Source organism: Triturus cristatus, chromosome 1_2 (assembly GCF_964204655.1).
Source record: "Triturus cristatus chromosome 1_2, aTriCri1.1, whole genome shotgun sequence".
Lineage (NCBI taxonomy): Eukaryota > Metazoa > Chordata > Amphibia > Caudata > Salamandridae > Triturus > Triturus cristatus.
The window spans coordinates 544548246-544563516 of record NC_140580.1 but is presented as its reverse complement, the minus strand read 5'-3'; the positions used below and the strand labels follow the sequence as shown (position 1 = coordinate 544563516).

The window sequence follows — 15271 nt, the reverse complement described above, 5'->3', positions numbered from 1 at the left end:
AATCAAAACATCTTTTGGTGGTTGCAAGCACCAATATTAAACTACCAGCCCCCCCTTCCAATTTCCCAAACCTGCCAACCCCTCCCCCCAACCCACCGGACCACCCATATATTGAGTAAAGATATTTACAATTTATAGCTCATCCATTTTCCAGAACTAAGGAGGATCCAAATGGAGATAGCAAAGTGGGATCAGACAGTCCCAGAGCTTGCAAAGTTTGTGGGCACATCCTACCCCTGTAATATTTATTCAAATATTAAAGAACAGGACTCCATAATTTAGTAAACAGGTGAGATTTATCAACTCTATTATTTGGATAAGTATGTTCTTGCCCGTGGCATTTTCAAGGTTCTTTTTTGACTGCCAAAATAGTCCCCATACTTGTAGACCCATTTCTCTCCTCGATTCTATAGGGAAATAAGGAAACCCTAAGCAAGATATATACTTGCATCTGTATAAAACCATTTTGTTAAGATCTTTGCTAGAATTCCTACAACAAACTCCAAATTATTCTATGGACGAAGAACTAGGTATTAAAAGTGTAATCCATCAAATTGCTCTTCATCCTTTTCTATATTGAATCAGTCTATGGTGCACGCCTAATTCACATAAGGAACCTTCAATTCAATTTAGGCCTACTGATTATCTGATAAACAGCCAATAGCAGAAGATAAATTCACACCATACGATTTGGAACAAATTTTATGAAACAGAGTTTACGCATAAGAAAGGTCAAGAAAAAAACAAGAATCATGCCACAATTGCACTACTCATTGTTTACCCAGCGGAGCGAAGACGTGCATCCAGTGCTTGCTTGGGAGGCCATGATTTTCATAAAGGCTTTTGAGGTATCCGAAAACTTTCTTATCAGCACAGGGCCTGGAACCCTGAAGACAGCATGAAAATATAGAGTAGTAAACAAAAGGGAGGCTACAAGGTAGTGAGAGGTTCATTCTTGCATTATAGATCTTGGTAGCTTTTTCTTTAGACCATTCAACAAATAAAAGTAGGTACTTTACCATAAAACAGTCAGACATTACCATTGCAAAACAGTTTATTCTCATGATGTAGCACCCTTAGGCCTTCTCAACTTAAAAACTGTGAAGTAAAAGAAAAACCTAATGAACAATAGTGGAAACTGTCTTACAGCTATAATGCCAATAGACTGCGAACAGGTCTTTTCATTCATACCTTGCTAGCTCTTAGCATCTCTACAACTCTGCTTTGTCTACTCACTAGAGACCAGCACATTGCTCCTAGACTGTGGCAAAATTCTAGACCAAAAGGTCAGCCTGTGTAAATGGAGTGGTCCTGCTACTAGGAGTACAACAGTTCTCCAAAATTTAACATTTTCTTAATATATTTTGTCCCTCACTTCTTCCTCTCGATTTTTATCACACACAAAACATTACACAAAAGAAAGAAACAGGATGATGGAAACCGTGCCAGTGAGCAATGTTCAGACACACATTTTAAAGGACTTCTGTCCAGAAAACAGCACTTGTTAACAGCAGAAGAGGTTGTGCTTCATTGAGAACATTATATGAGCCTATGGAAAGGGCCAGACAGTGCCTTGCCTGACTGTGCACACATGCCTGCCACAATGGAGTTCACCCTGACTACTCTGCATTTGCCAAGAGAGGAGATTACTAACCACTCTCCCATGTAGAAAGCAGTAAAAAGCATGAAAAATATATTGCTGCACAACTGCAATAACACAGAACCTCAAAAAGAGAGGAAACATGAACAAAACGTTTTAATAGTTAGGAAATAAAAATAATAAAAAACACCTCCCGAATAGCACCTTATCTCTGTTAAACTTTATACAGGCTTATGAAGACGAAAGTGGTACTAACTAGTTCACCTGAGATGACAACAACCTAAGCTGATTTTTTAAACTTCCATGATTTTAACATGGATTAATATATCAGCCATGTTGTACTCCTATTTTTATTCCATAGTATTGCGCCTAAATCCTAAATAACATTTCAACCTCATTTTACAATGTCTAGCAATTTTCTTCCAAAAGGTTCCTTGACTGGAGTTGAAATAGTAACTAAGTTTGATTATGCAAAAAAAATATTTTCCCAATAAAATCTAGGACTGGACTGGAGGTAGAACACTAAATTATTAGCATTCTGCATTAGCACTATCCAAACTATTTGAATAAATGCAAATGCCTCACCGTTTCAGGACAAGGTTGAGCAGGTATGCAACAGCAGCCAACGATTCAGAGGACTCAACAGCCTCTAACGTGGTCATCTATCGGAAAACAAAATCTGTGCATTAGAAATAATACAATACACTATGAAGTATACACCCTTTTACCACTCAGAATGATCTCACAGAATCCCATAAACAGGACACAGAAAATGAAATGTTTACACTGTCCAAAATAATTTAAATAACCTAACACTGAGTTCAACAGGTTCAGAAAATTAAAAACACCCTCCTCTAGCATGCAGCACATCAGCAACACAGGTATTATAGACGTAATTTAGAAAGCAAAAGGGCATAGGTCTCTGATGGGTTATACTTGTAAAAGCTTGGAGTGTTTTTTTTTTTTTTTAAACACATCTGTGAATTAAGTTTTACAAAAGGGGGAGTCCCTGTAATATTTCTGGAAAATTAGCTGCAGCCTTGTGTCAACCTTCAGTATACAGTCATAGGTCTGCAGACAGCTGGGGTAAGACACTCTGGGGAGATTGGGAGCAATATGCATAAACAGGTAAACTGGGAGATGAAGACAATTGTTTGACTCTGCCTGTAATCTGAGCTCAGGTTGCTTTGTGGTAGATGTGCCCTAGTCTACATTTTATGGGATCTGCCACCTAGTGATGTTGCAGTGCTATAATTCATATGGATACCAAAAGACAATATATCTTTCTCTCTGGAAAAAGTGTATTGCCTGTATTATTTTTTCCCCCCAATTATGCACTTTGTCTAAATTGTTTAAATTATAACTTGATTGACAATTACTAAAAGGGCCACAATCAGTGCATTGTATTTATAATTGTGGGGGTCTACAATTAAGATCTAATGATCAAATATACCATTACTTAATGCTTTCAATACAATTTCCTTTCAGGGAGGAATGGTATCACTTTAAGGCAGTCTTGATATTCTTAGCTTTGTGCTATTTGAGATCAAGGTTGGAGTACAGGGTGACTCAGAGTGGCTTGGCATTTGGTAAATGTTGGGCTTCAAATCCATCCTGGTTCATGTTGTTGAGCCAGGTTTGGATTAGGGGTTCCATGTTCTTGGTAAATAGGAGGAATACTGTTTTTGTGCGGTTAAGCTTCAGGTAGTAGTCGGACATCAAGGAATGGATGCAGTTCAAACAGTGTCTGAGGCAATGGATGTCTGGAGCTTAGGAGACCTTCAACTATGATTGTATGTTATGTTGTCCGGAATTTGTAGAGCGCGTGGCTACTCCAAAGAGTGTCCCGGCGTTGAGAAAAGACCACCTTAACCTCTGACAGACAATCGCCCCCAACCACAGACCCAGAAAAAAGCCTAAAGCTGGAAAAGCCACGTCTTCAGATTCCGCCTAAAGGAGTTGCATTTTAGTTTATTACAACTAAACCACGAAAGACCTCAGAGAGGCATTTCTTTATACTGGTCCCATCCAAGTCACAGACCTTCTCGCACGTGAACAACAATTGAGTGTCGTCCGCGTATGATACTATTATAGCACCATGCTTCTCCGCCCTAAGTGGGATGGGTATTCCCAGACGTGGGACCCGTGCTCACTACGCCACTGGAGTCAAGCTATCCTAAATTAACCCAGATCTGTTGACTGGGGGAGAATGTATGCATTGTCAGCATTCCGTCCATCATTTGTTTGTTGTAACGCTTTTCGCCCTAAGTGGGATGGGTATTCCCAGACGTGGGACCCGTGCTCACTACGCCACTGGAGTCAAGCTATCCTAAATTAACCCAGATCTGTTGACTGGGGAGAATGTATGCATTGTCAGCATTCCGTCCAGCATTTGTTTGTTGTCTCTGCGAGAAGGGCAAGAGGGGCCATGTACAAATTAAACAGCGTGAGACTGAGAATCGATCCCTGCGGAACCTCCACATTCAAGGGCGGGATAACTGCCGAAAAAGGGGATGCCCAGACTGTTTGAGAGCAGTTGCTGAGAAAGGATGTCAACCACTTCAATACCGTGCCCCCAAACCCGCCCCCTCAAGTCTTTGCAAAAGTCGCTTGTGGGGGGACGGTATCGAAGGCCGCGGAGAGGTCGAGCAACACCAAAACCGTGCTCCCTCCTCTATCTAACGTGGCTTTAATCGTCTCAGCAACCTCTAACAGGGCAGTTTCAGTGCTGAAATTGGCTCTGAAACCCGATTGACTGGGGTGTAGGATAGCGTTGGCCTCTGCGAAGTTCGAAATAACTTTGTTCACATATTTCTCCAAGACCTTGGAGAAAAAGGGCAGGAGGGAGATAGGCCTATAGTTGCTGGTAACCTCAGGGTCTGCCGTAGGTTTTTTTAAAAGCAGAAGGATCTTGGCGTTTTCCAGATTTGAGGCATAAGGTCCTCCCACAATGTGGTGTTTAAAATTGAATTAACAACCGGATTAATCACTTCAGCTATGGCCGACAAACCTTTAGCTGGACATGGGTCTGAGGGTGAACCAGACTTGAGGTTTTTCAAAAAAGTGAGAGACTGATTGAGACGGATATTCGGGAATTGCAGAAGACAGGCATCCATGCTGTAGCGGGGGGTGGGTCACTAACATCCTCCACCTCTAAGGGTTTGTCCGTGAAGGAGTTCTGGATACTTAAACTTTTTCCACGGAAAAAGCTGGCCATACGCTTGGTCCAATCACTAGTGGGGATGAAAGGGTGGCTGATAGGTGAGGGAGACGAGAAACTTTTTACAATATTAAAAAGTGATCTACTTTTGTTTGCTGCCTGTTCAATTTTGGTGGAGAGGAACTATTTTTTCTCCTCTCGAACTTTCTTATAGTGTTCTTTTAATGCTTGGTTATAGATGGCTTTGTCTGAGGGACTGTAGTGCCTTCGCCATACTCTTTCCAGATGTTTACACGCGCTTTTGCTTAATTTTAAAGTATGCGTGAACCAGTGGGGTGAGACTCTGGTAAATGTAGCTACTTTCCTAGTAGAGGGGGCAAGTTCCTGCGCCTGCTGGTTAAGCCAGTCCTCTAGGGAAAGTACATCCCGCTCAGGCTGGCCACAGAGATGAACAGGGCATTGGCGCAGAGCACTCTGTATTGCCTCCGGTGAAATCAAGTGAAAAGGTCTGAAACTGCTACGCGAGAGGGATTTTCTCATATGGCCTGGTTTGTCTTGTTCCTTACTTATATTAAAATTTATTAAGTAATGGTCAGACCAGGTTAGGGCCAGGGAAGCCTCAGTTTCAAGCCTCAGAGGAGAAGACCTGGTCTAAAGTGTGCCCTTTATCGTGCGTGTGTAAATTAAGATACGGGGTTAGGTTAAAAATGTCTAGAGATTCGTACAATTTTATAGTATCTGGATCTCGGGCATTATCCATATGGATATTAAAATCACCCAGAACCAGGCATTGGCTATGATTGGCAGCAATGAAAGCAGACACCTGGCCAACAGACTCTAGGAATTTCCCTGCCGGGCCAGGAGGGCGGTAAATCAGGGCCCCCGCGATTGACTGGTGTGCCGAAACGGTCAAGAGGAAACCCAAACTCTCCGCACCATCCAGATCTGGCAGTGATAGGGGAATACAGCTAAGAGAGCTCCTAAAAATTAAGGTTAAACCGCACCGCCCCTGCCCGTAGTCTTTCCTTATGATCAAGTACCCAGGTGGGATGGCATTGGCGATGGTAGGATTGGAGGCTTCAGTGAGCCATGTTTCTGTCAGAAATACAAGGTCTGGGTTGAGATCGACTAGTACATCGTATAATTGGAGCTCATGTTTTTTTACGGAGCGTGTGTTTAATAAAAACGCTTTTAAATGTTTGCCAGCATGCTCCTGCGATAACCTATGTGTGCAAAGGGCAGATGTGACATCAGGTGACCCCAACTTAGGTGACACTACCCAGCTGCAATCCTTGCAGCCGGGAAGGGGTTTACTCCCAGGAACATAATAATGAGGTCTACACGGCAGATGTCTGCCAATGTCAAGAAGGCGCTGTACCTGATCATAGGTCGCTGTTCTGATGGCAAACTGGCAGCATTCCCGGCCGCCTACGGGACGCTGACGAGCGCAGACGGGCGCGCCTTTGGCATACCCACTGAGCGCTCGCGCAGCGTCCCGATTTAGTATGTCAGCAGTATATTTGTGGATTTGAATGTCCTTACGTGTGAGCAGAATCCCAAGGGCCTCTATGTAGAGGTTGAAGTTGACTGGAAACCATATGGACCCATAGGGAATTCCCCAGGTGATTCAGATCTTCTGTGACCTGAAGTGCCCATATCTGGTGTCCGGTGGCTAAATAGGAAGAGGAACAACAACAATCGCAAAACAATGCAATGTCGGACACTGTAGTGCCTAACTTGTCACCCAGTCATTCTTTAGTATGTTATTTTTAGCTGATCTAGATCCCTTTCTGTACAGTATGCTTTTATTAGGAACTCCCTCTTACACAGGTTGAATCTGCCCTGGTAGTATCTTCCCAGGGTGGGATGAGGTTACCAAGGAAAAAGCATGCCACTATCAGTGGGTGAGGCTACCTCATTCAAACTAATTGGCACTATAGGGTTGAATAGACCTCATTGTTGACCATCAATAGGGCTATTACTCAGTAACAATTGTCTGGGTGCCAAGTTAGGAACTAGAGTATCTGCCATCGTGTTGGAAATACCCCACTCCCACACCGGAAAGGGTGGTGGTAACGGGGTCTCTCCAGACATACACAGTGGTAGCTTGGCTCGAGTGGATGGCTTGAGGGTGTCTACTCCCTGGCTTGGACAAGGCTGAGGCCTAAACTGAGGTAGATCAAGGGGGGAATTCTAGAGACCTGGCTCCCTCACTCTACACAACCCCTCTGAATTAGTCTCAGCTCACCCCTGGCACAATCAAGCTGGTTCCAGCACCTCTCTAGCCCCTAGGGTAGTCTCTCAGGATTCCACAGGGCCTTAGGCGCCCTCTATTCCACTTACTGCCCTTTTTCTGAAGCTCCGACGCCGTGAGGCGGTTCCGGTTCGATGTCGGCGGCCTCGGCGCAATGTCAGTTCTTGACGACGCCGGTAGGCGGTTCCGGTTCGATGTCGGCGGCCTCGGCTCGATCTCGTCCTCCGGTTCGATGACGTCGGGCAGTCTTGGCTCGATGTCGACTTCAGGCGGCTCCGGTCCGATGGCGACCTCAGGTTCGATGACGTCGGCCGGCCTTGGCTCGATGTCGACTTCCGGCGGCTCCGGAGTGCGATCCCCACTCCCGACCTCCGGTGCTCCTCTCCTCAGGTTCCGGCGAGTCCGGAGTGCGACCTCCACTCCCGACCTCCGGTGCTCCTCTCCTCAGGTTCCGGCGACTCCGGAGTGCGATCTCCACTCCCGACCTCCGGCACGCTTCACCTCGGTCTCCGGCGACTCCGGAGGGCGGACTTCACTCCCCCGTCGACGCCGCTCACTCGACCTCGGGTGACTTCCTCCTCGACCTCTGGTACTCTCTACGACCTCAGTCGGCGCCCTCTCTCGACCTCTGGCGGCTCCGGGTACGACGTCTGCTTTTCCAGTCAGCGCCGCTTCTCCACCTCGGGCTCCGGGTCTCTAGGCTTCTCGACGTCGGACTCCAGGAGAACCAATAATCAGGTCAGGACTTTGCTGTTCTTTGCTTCTAAGGCCTGTTCCTGCTGTCCAGGTCCTTAAGATGGTTTTTCTTGCTTCTTCCCACACAGGGCTCCAGGCTGGGCTCAGTCAGTAGGGACTAGTATCAAGGGTGGGTTTATGGACCCCACTCCAGGCACAAGTTTCCACCCCTGCTGCCTCACTCCTTCCTCCTTCAGGTTTCTGCTGCTCTCTCTTCACCAGTCAGGTGCCAACTGCCAGCTCCAACTGCCAACTCTCTGTCTTAGCTTCCCAACATTCTAAACCGCCTCCAACTGTCACAGGGCTCCAGAATGTTGCAGAAGGTTCTAGTAGGTTCCAGTGGGTGCGGATGATGTCACAGGTGGCCACCATTTTGTGCTCCAGGCCCTCAGACAGAAGTTCCAGGGGTAGGGAAAATGGCTCCCTGACCCTGCATCAACACTAAAAAGTCTGGTGGTTCCCAAAAAGGAAAGATACTAACAGGGTTTGAGGCAAAAGTGGGACAAAATAAATAATGATGAGGAGGGACCACCCAAAGGGCTGACAGGTCTAACACGCGTCCCCCCCAGCTGAAAGTGGGGAGAGCTACCCAACCCCTTGGGAGTTCTCATCACTAAGGCGGAAATACCTTGAGAGACCGTCTGCATTGGCGTGGTCCACTCCAGGCCGATGTTCCACCTGAAAGTCCATTCCCTGTAGGGAAATAGACCTCCTCAACAACTTGGGATTCTCCCCCTTCATCTGCATCAGCCAACGAAGGGGTCTGTGGTCGGTCTGAACCAGGAAGTGCGAGCCAAACAGGTATGGCCGCAACTTCTTCAGAGCCCATACCACTGCAAAGGCTTCACGCTCTATTGCACTCCACTTCTGTTCCCTGGGAAGTAGTCTCCGGGATAGGAAGACCACGGGTTGATCCAGACCCTCTTCATTGAGTTGCGATAACACTGCCCAAATGCCATGTTCCGATGCATCCGTCTGGACAATGAACTCCTTGGAAAAGTCTGGGGCCCTTAAGACCGGGGCCTCGCACATGGCTTTCTTCAGTCTCACAAAGGCCTGCTGACAAGCCTCCGTCCAGACTACCCGTCGAGGTTGTTTCTTGGACGTGAGCTCCGTGAGGGGGGCTACGATGGTACCGTACCCCTTCACGAAGCGGCGGTAATATCCCGTGAGGCCCAGAAAAGCTCGGACCTCAGTCTGTGTCTTGGGGGGTTCCCAGGCCATGATGGCCTCGATCTTCGCCTGGAGGGGTTGCACCGCTCCCCTACCCACCAAGTGTCCAAGGTACACTACCGACCCCTGCCCGATCTGGCACTTGCTGGCCTTGATCGTCAATCCAGCTTGTCTCAGGGCCTGGAGAACAGCTTGCAGGTGACGCAAGTGATCCTCCCAGCTGTTACTGAAGACGGCTATGTCATCCAGATAAGCAGCAGAGAAACTCTCCATTCCGGTGAGGATCTGGTTTACCAGGCGCTGAAACGTGGCAGGTGCGTTCTTGAGCCCAAAGGGCATCACACAGAACTGGTAGTGGCCATTGGGCGTGGAGAAGGCTGACCTTTCCCTTGCTCCATCAGTCAAAGAGATCTGCCAGTACCCAGAAGTAAGGTCAAAGGTACTTAGATATTGGGCAGCTCCCAGCCGGTCAATCAATTCATCCGCCCTAGGGATCGGATGAGCATCAGTTTTGGTCACTGAATTCAGTCCCCGATAGTCCACACAGAACCTCAGTTCCGGTTGGGCACCCGGTGGTGCAGCTTTTGGTACTAGTACCACCGGACTGGACCAGGGGCTGCTAGAAGGTTCGATCACTCCTAGCTCCAGCATCTTAGTGACTTCACTGTGAATGCTGGCCTTCACCTTGTCTGACATCCGGTAGATCTTGGACTTCACAGGTGGGCTGTCTCCTGTGTCCACGTCATGGACGCACAGGTGAGTCCTACCCGGGACAAGGGAGAACAACGAAGAGTACTGTCCCAGGACCTGGCGGCAGTCCTCCTGCTGTTCAGGAGTTAGAGATGGGGAGAGAATCACTCCCTCCACCGACCCATCCTTCTCTTGAGACGCAAACAAATCGGGGAGAGGCTCGCTTTAAACGTCCTCTGCTCCGTCAGTCACCATCATCAAGATGACTTCGGGCCTCTCGTGGTGGGGTTTGAGGCGGTTGGCGTGCAGCACCCGTAGGGGCTGACGAGGGGTTTTAAGATCCACCAAGTAGGTAGCCTTACCCTTCTTCTCCAACACCTCAAAGGGTCCTGACCAGCGATCCTGGAGGGCGCTAAGCTCTCCTGGTTCGATCACCCACACCTTCTGGCCAGGCTCCAACTCCACCGGGTGAGCATTGTGGTCATACCACGCCTTCATCACTGCTTGGCTGGCTTCCAAGTTGTCAGAAGCTTGCTTCCACAACTTAGCCATTTGGCTCCGGAAGGCCAGCATGTAGCTCACCACGTCCTGGGGAAGCTTTCTGGGAGTTCTTTCCCATCCGTCTCTCACCAGGTTGAGAGGTCCACGTACAGGGTGCCCATATAAAAGCTCGAAGGGGCTGAAGCCCACTCCCTTCTGTGGCACTTCCCTGTAAGAAAAGAGTAGACAGGGTAGGAGGACGTCCCATTTCCTCCGCAGGCTTTCAGGCAGACTTCTGATCATGCCCTTCAAGGTTTTGTTAAACCTCTCCACCAGACCATTGGTCTGGGGGTGGTAAGGAGTGGTGAACCGGTATGTCACTCCACACTCCTTCCACATCGCCTGCATGTACGCTGACATGAAGTTGGTCCCCCTGTCGGACACAACTTCCTTGGGAAAACCCACTCGGGTAAAGATTCCCATCAGGGCCCTAGCCACAACAGGTGCTGTTATGTTCCTCAGAGGTATTGCCTCTGGGTACCGTGTGGCATGATCCACCAGAACCAGGATAAACCTGTGACCAGCTGACGTTGGCGGATCTAACGGACCCACAATGTCGATGCCCACCCTTTCAAAGGGGGTGCTAACGACAGGAAGTGGTTCCAGGGGAGCTTTCAGCTTCACCCCTGTTTTCCCACTGGCTTGGCAAGACACACATGTCCGGCAGTAGGTATCGGACGACACTTTCATTTGAGGCCAATAAAAGTGTGGGACAAGACGGGCGAAGGTCTTGTCTTGCCCCAGGTGTCCTGCCAATGGGATCTCGTGAGCCAACTCCAGAAGGAAGGCTCGATAACGTTGGGGGACTACCAAGGCTCGTGACGATCCGTGTAGGGGTGCCTTGGGTTCACTGTAGAGGAGGCCATCCTCCCAGTAAACACTGTAGTTCCCTTCAACGTTCCCTGCTGCCTGGGCTTGGGCCTGACGCCTTAGCCCCTCAAGGGTAGGGCACTCCCTCTGGCCCTGGCAGAATTCCTCCCTGGACGGGCCTCCCTCCACGTGCCACTCGGCCGGGATGGGTAGGTCCTCCAGTTTGGTAACGTCCCTCACCGCAGACTCCTGGTCCACCACCTCCGGTGGCCTATCCGTCCTACGGGGTGTGGACGCCGAGGCAGGCTCCTCCTGTCCTCGGTTCTTCCCTTGACTGGCAGCTGGCTGGGCCTTTGTTCCAGGCTCCAGCCGAAATGAACTCCCTCTCCGGGTAGTCGCGGACCCTGTGCTCACACAGGCCCAGTCAGGTGTACCCAGCATCTCAGTATGAGTCCGGTATTCCACCTCCTTCCAAGCATTATGCTCCATGTCATTCCCCAGTAGACAATCGACTGGCACGGCAGGGCTTACGGCAACTCGAAGTGAACCTGCAACCCCCCCCCCCCCATTCAAAGGGAACCTCGGCCACTGGATAGTGGCCTGTTCTGCCGTCAGCCATCGCGGCTGGGTGGAGTACATCGGGAATTACCTGCTCTGGAGACACCAGTTGACTACGTACCATAGTCATACTGGCTCCTGTGTCTCTCAGAGCCTCCCCTCTTTGGCCGTTGATGGTGACCCACTGCCCATACTTTATAGTATTTGCGGGCACCTGGATCTTAGGAACCATCTCCCGTTCTCCCAGGGACACTAAAGTGACACCCGCCCACTCCCTTCCCTTAGTTAAGGGCATCTCCTCCCCGAGCACTACACTAGCTACTCCGGGGGTCTTTCCTCCAATGGGAGGGGGTGGTCGTTTCAGGCACTTCGGATCTCCCTTATAGTGTCCAACGCCACCGCACTCGTAGCAATGGACAACCCTTGGCTGCTGACTCTGGCCAGGATTAGGGTTTCTGGGCGGGTTAGCCCTAGGGGTGAATCCTGTTCCCTTTCCTTGGAAATTATTTTAGGGGCCTTTGGAGAACTCCTTTTTCTTTTCCCCGCCCTCTTTCTTCTGAGGGGCGCCCTGTCCGGCCTTTTGAGTATCCCCTCCAGTCCCCCTTGTGGACACCCGGGTACTAGCCCAAATGTCCGCCTCCTCAGCAAGCTTCCGGGGACTGGTCAGCTTGCTATCCACCAGGTGTTGACGCAGTTCAGGGAAACATTTCTCGAGCAGGTGTTCCTTCAGTACTAGATCAAACAACCCCTCGTAGTTCCTCACTTCACTGCCCTGAATCCAACCCTCTAGTGCAGTGATTCCCAAACTTTTTTGACCCGCGGCTCCCTTGACCCATTGGCCATTGCCCATGGCTCCCCACTGTTAATTTTTTGGGAGGGTCGGGGGATGTAAGCGCGGCCTTGGGAGTACTTACATTTTTCTTCCTGAAAATAATTGGGATGAAGCTGATGAAGGTATTATAATCATATACACAGGGTGTTTCATATTACTAAGGAGGTGCCTCTAATGAAATAATCCTAGTTACACTTCTTTGCCCATGCCTTTTTTAGAGAACCCTCTCAAACTTTTTTATCCCAGCTACAGTGCTAGATAGCACTCTATGCGTGTAAGCCCCATTGCTAAAGTGTTTCTGTGCCTGAAGAATATTTGCATGCACTTCCATTTCTACCCATGTCAAATGTGCCAACCTAACTCAGCAGGGTGACTCACAATTGTTTAAACCCCATACAGCTTTATTTTTGCTGTCTCCTCCTTAAAATAGGTCCCAAATCACTGCAAGTAAAATACATTCCTCTGATTTCTTTTTTTTAAACGTCCCTCTTTCTTGCTTCTAAATGTTGGCATTATGCCATATATATAGTGTTTTACTTCCCTGTGGTCAAGGAGAGAGCCGGCTTGTCTGGAAATGTGTTTGTACTGAAAGAAATGTGTACTAGAAGTACCTATGGTTCAAGTACAAATGTCAATACTTAATAATGCTTAGTGTGTTTAATAGACAGGACAACTGTACTTTCCTGATAACTTGCATTGGTGTAAAATGCATTTGGTAAAAAACAAAACTATTAACGAGTCTAACAAAATAAATCAGGCATCTTCAACTTACTTTGGGAGTGTTGGAACGTGGGGATCCAGTGAAATATGGAGGTCATCTCCCTTGACATTACTTCAATTAAGCACTACGTTTACAGATTTAGGTATGTCACTTACAAATCATTGACATCATGTGTGTAAGTCTAATTAGTTTAACTGAAGCCAACAGAACCTTCAACATTAAATGCATTTAAGTGTTTGGTGCGCGGCTCCCCTGGCTAGGTTTGATGGCTCCCCAGGGAGCCACGGTGCACAGTTTGGGAACCACTGCTCTAGTGCCTTCTTTGCATAGTCCAGGAAGTCCACCCAATTCTGTGTGCCCAGTTTGTGACTACCCCTGAACTTCTGTCTGTACTTTTCGGGTGTTAGTCCAAACTTTCTTATGAGCGCCAGTTTCATGGTGGGGTAGTGGGTCTGCTACTCCTCCTCGAGGGCCAATAATGCATCCCTACCAGCTGGAGGCATGTACTTGTACAATCCCCCTCCCCAGTACTTCTCTGGAACCCCATGGGCCCTTAACGAGACCTCATAGGCCGCTAGCCACTTGGCGATATCGTCACCCACCCCATAGCTAGCTACTATGTCCTTTGGCAGGTAGGGTTTGGGTTCCCTGGTGTACTCTCGTTCTTCGCTGCCACCGTTGGGTACAGGGTGTGCCCCGATTCTCAGGATCTGAAGATCTATCTCTTTCAGCCTTATCTCATGAGCCATCCTCTGTTCCTCCTTCTCTTTCTCCAGCCTTGCTAAGTCCCATGTGAGCTGTCTTTTCTCCCTCCGGTCTGTTAACTCCACTTCCGACAAGCCACCGCTAGAGGCACTGCTGCCCTTCCTGGAAAGTGTCCTGGGCCCCGCTAACAGGTTCCCCACCTCAGGTTGGTACAAACCAGCTCCCTCACTGTCGGGCTCTCTATCCCTGTCCTCCTCCTCAGCCTTGCTTTCTCAGCGTGCCTCCCCCCAAGCCCTTAAGCTGGTTTGGAGTGCACCCTTCTTTGCTCCTGGGGGACAATACACCCCCTCCCGCTGACAAAACTCCCTGAGTTGGGTCACAGTGTACGTTTCTAAATTCTCCAGTACAAACTCCATCTTGCCCACTCAGGTCAGAGGACAGTTATTTGCAGTAACTATGCAGGGGGGTACCTTATATAATACCTCCTCCCACCACCAGAGTAAATTTGGAAAAACAAAAACTCACAATTAGGAAGGCCGCTTTGAGAAAACTCCCGGTGTAGGCCTATGGACTACCCACAGTTATTGTTGAGTTTACGTAGGCACAGCTCTATCCCACCACTGAACACCAATTATGTTGGAAATACCCCACTCCCACACCGGAAAGGGTGGTGGTAACGGGGTCTCTCCAGACATACACAGTGGTAGCTTGGCTCGAGTGGTCAGGAATCAGGCACCGTGCTAAGCATACGTCATACCCATACAATAACCATGCGTGCATCTGTTCCAAAAACGACTCTACACCGTAAAAAATTATGAAAATATCTCTTTATCTTCTTTTTCTCTTAGTTGCTGATTAAATAAATAATAACACAATCACCATATACAAGGCTTTTTCTGTGGAAGGGTACGTCAAATAAATACTGTCTTAATGATTCAATAAATAGGGGAGATCATAAATAATTAAGGCATAAATATAAGTGCATTACATACAGGCAATTAAATATTATGAGGCAATAAATACTGCAAGCCAATAAATATTGTGCGACAATAAATACTGTGGAACAATAAATACAGTGAAGCAATAAATAGGTTAAATACAATAAATACAGTGCTCTCAATAAATAATTAAAAGCTGACAGTGACACTTATAGAATCAGATCACATTTAGATTTCTATGGGCTGATTTGGCCCAGTCACAGCTTGTGGTTAGATGGATGGCTTGAGGGTGTCTACTCCCTGGCTTGGACAAGGCTGAGGCCTAAACTGAGGTAGATCAAGGGGGGAATTCTAGAGACCTGGCTCCCTCACTCTACACAACCCCTCTGAATTAGTCTCAGCTCACCCCTGGCACAATCAAGCTGGTTCCAGCACCTCTCTAGCCCCTAGGGTAGTCTCTCAGGATTCCACAGGGCCTTAGGCGCCCTCTATTCCACTTACTGCCCTTTTTCTGAAGCTCCGACGCCGCTGGAGTCGTGTCGACGCCGTGAGGCG

At 48.3% G+C, this 15271-nt stretch overlaps 1 protein-coding gene and 1 long non-coding RNA gene across 2 annotated transcripts in view; one reads left to right on the top strand and one right to left on the bottom strand.

The window, feature by feature from the left end:
- RRP12 (ribosomal RNA processing 12 homolog) overlaps positions 1-15271 on the bottom strand; it is a 362034-nt gene that overhangs the window by 290865 nt on the left and 55898 nt on the right. The window contains exons 4-5 of the mRNA XM_085606394.1: positions 2186-2262; positions 782-887 (exon numbers count right to left, since the gene is read on the bottom strand). Coding sequence (XP_085462520.1) covers positions 782-887; positions 2186-2262 — 183 coding nt within the window. The remainder of the gene's footprint in view (positions 1-781; positions 888-2185; positions 2263-15271) is intronic.
- The window catches only part of LOC146867601 (uncharacterized), an 84250-nt gene that overhangs the window by 48612 nt on the left and 20367 nt on the right, over positions 1-15271 (top strand). The window lies entirely within an intron of this gene.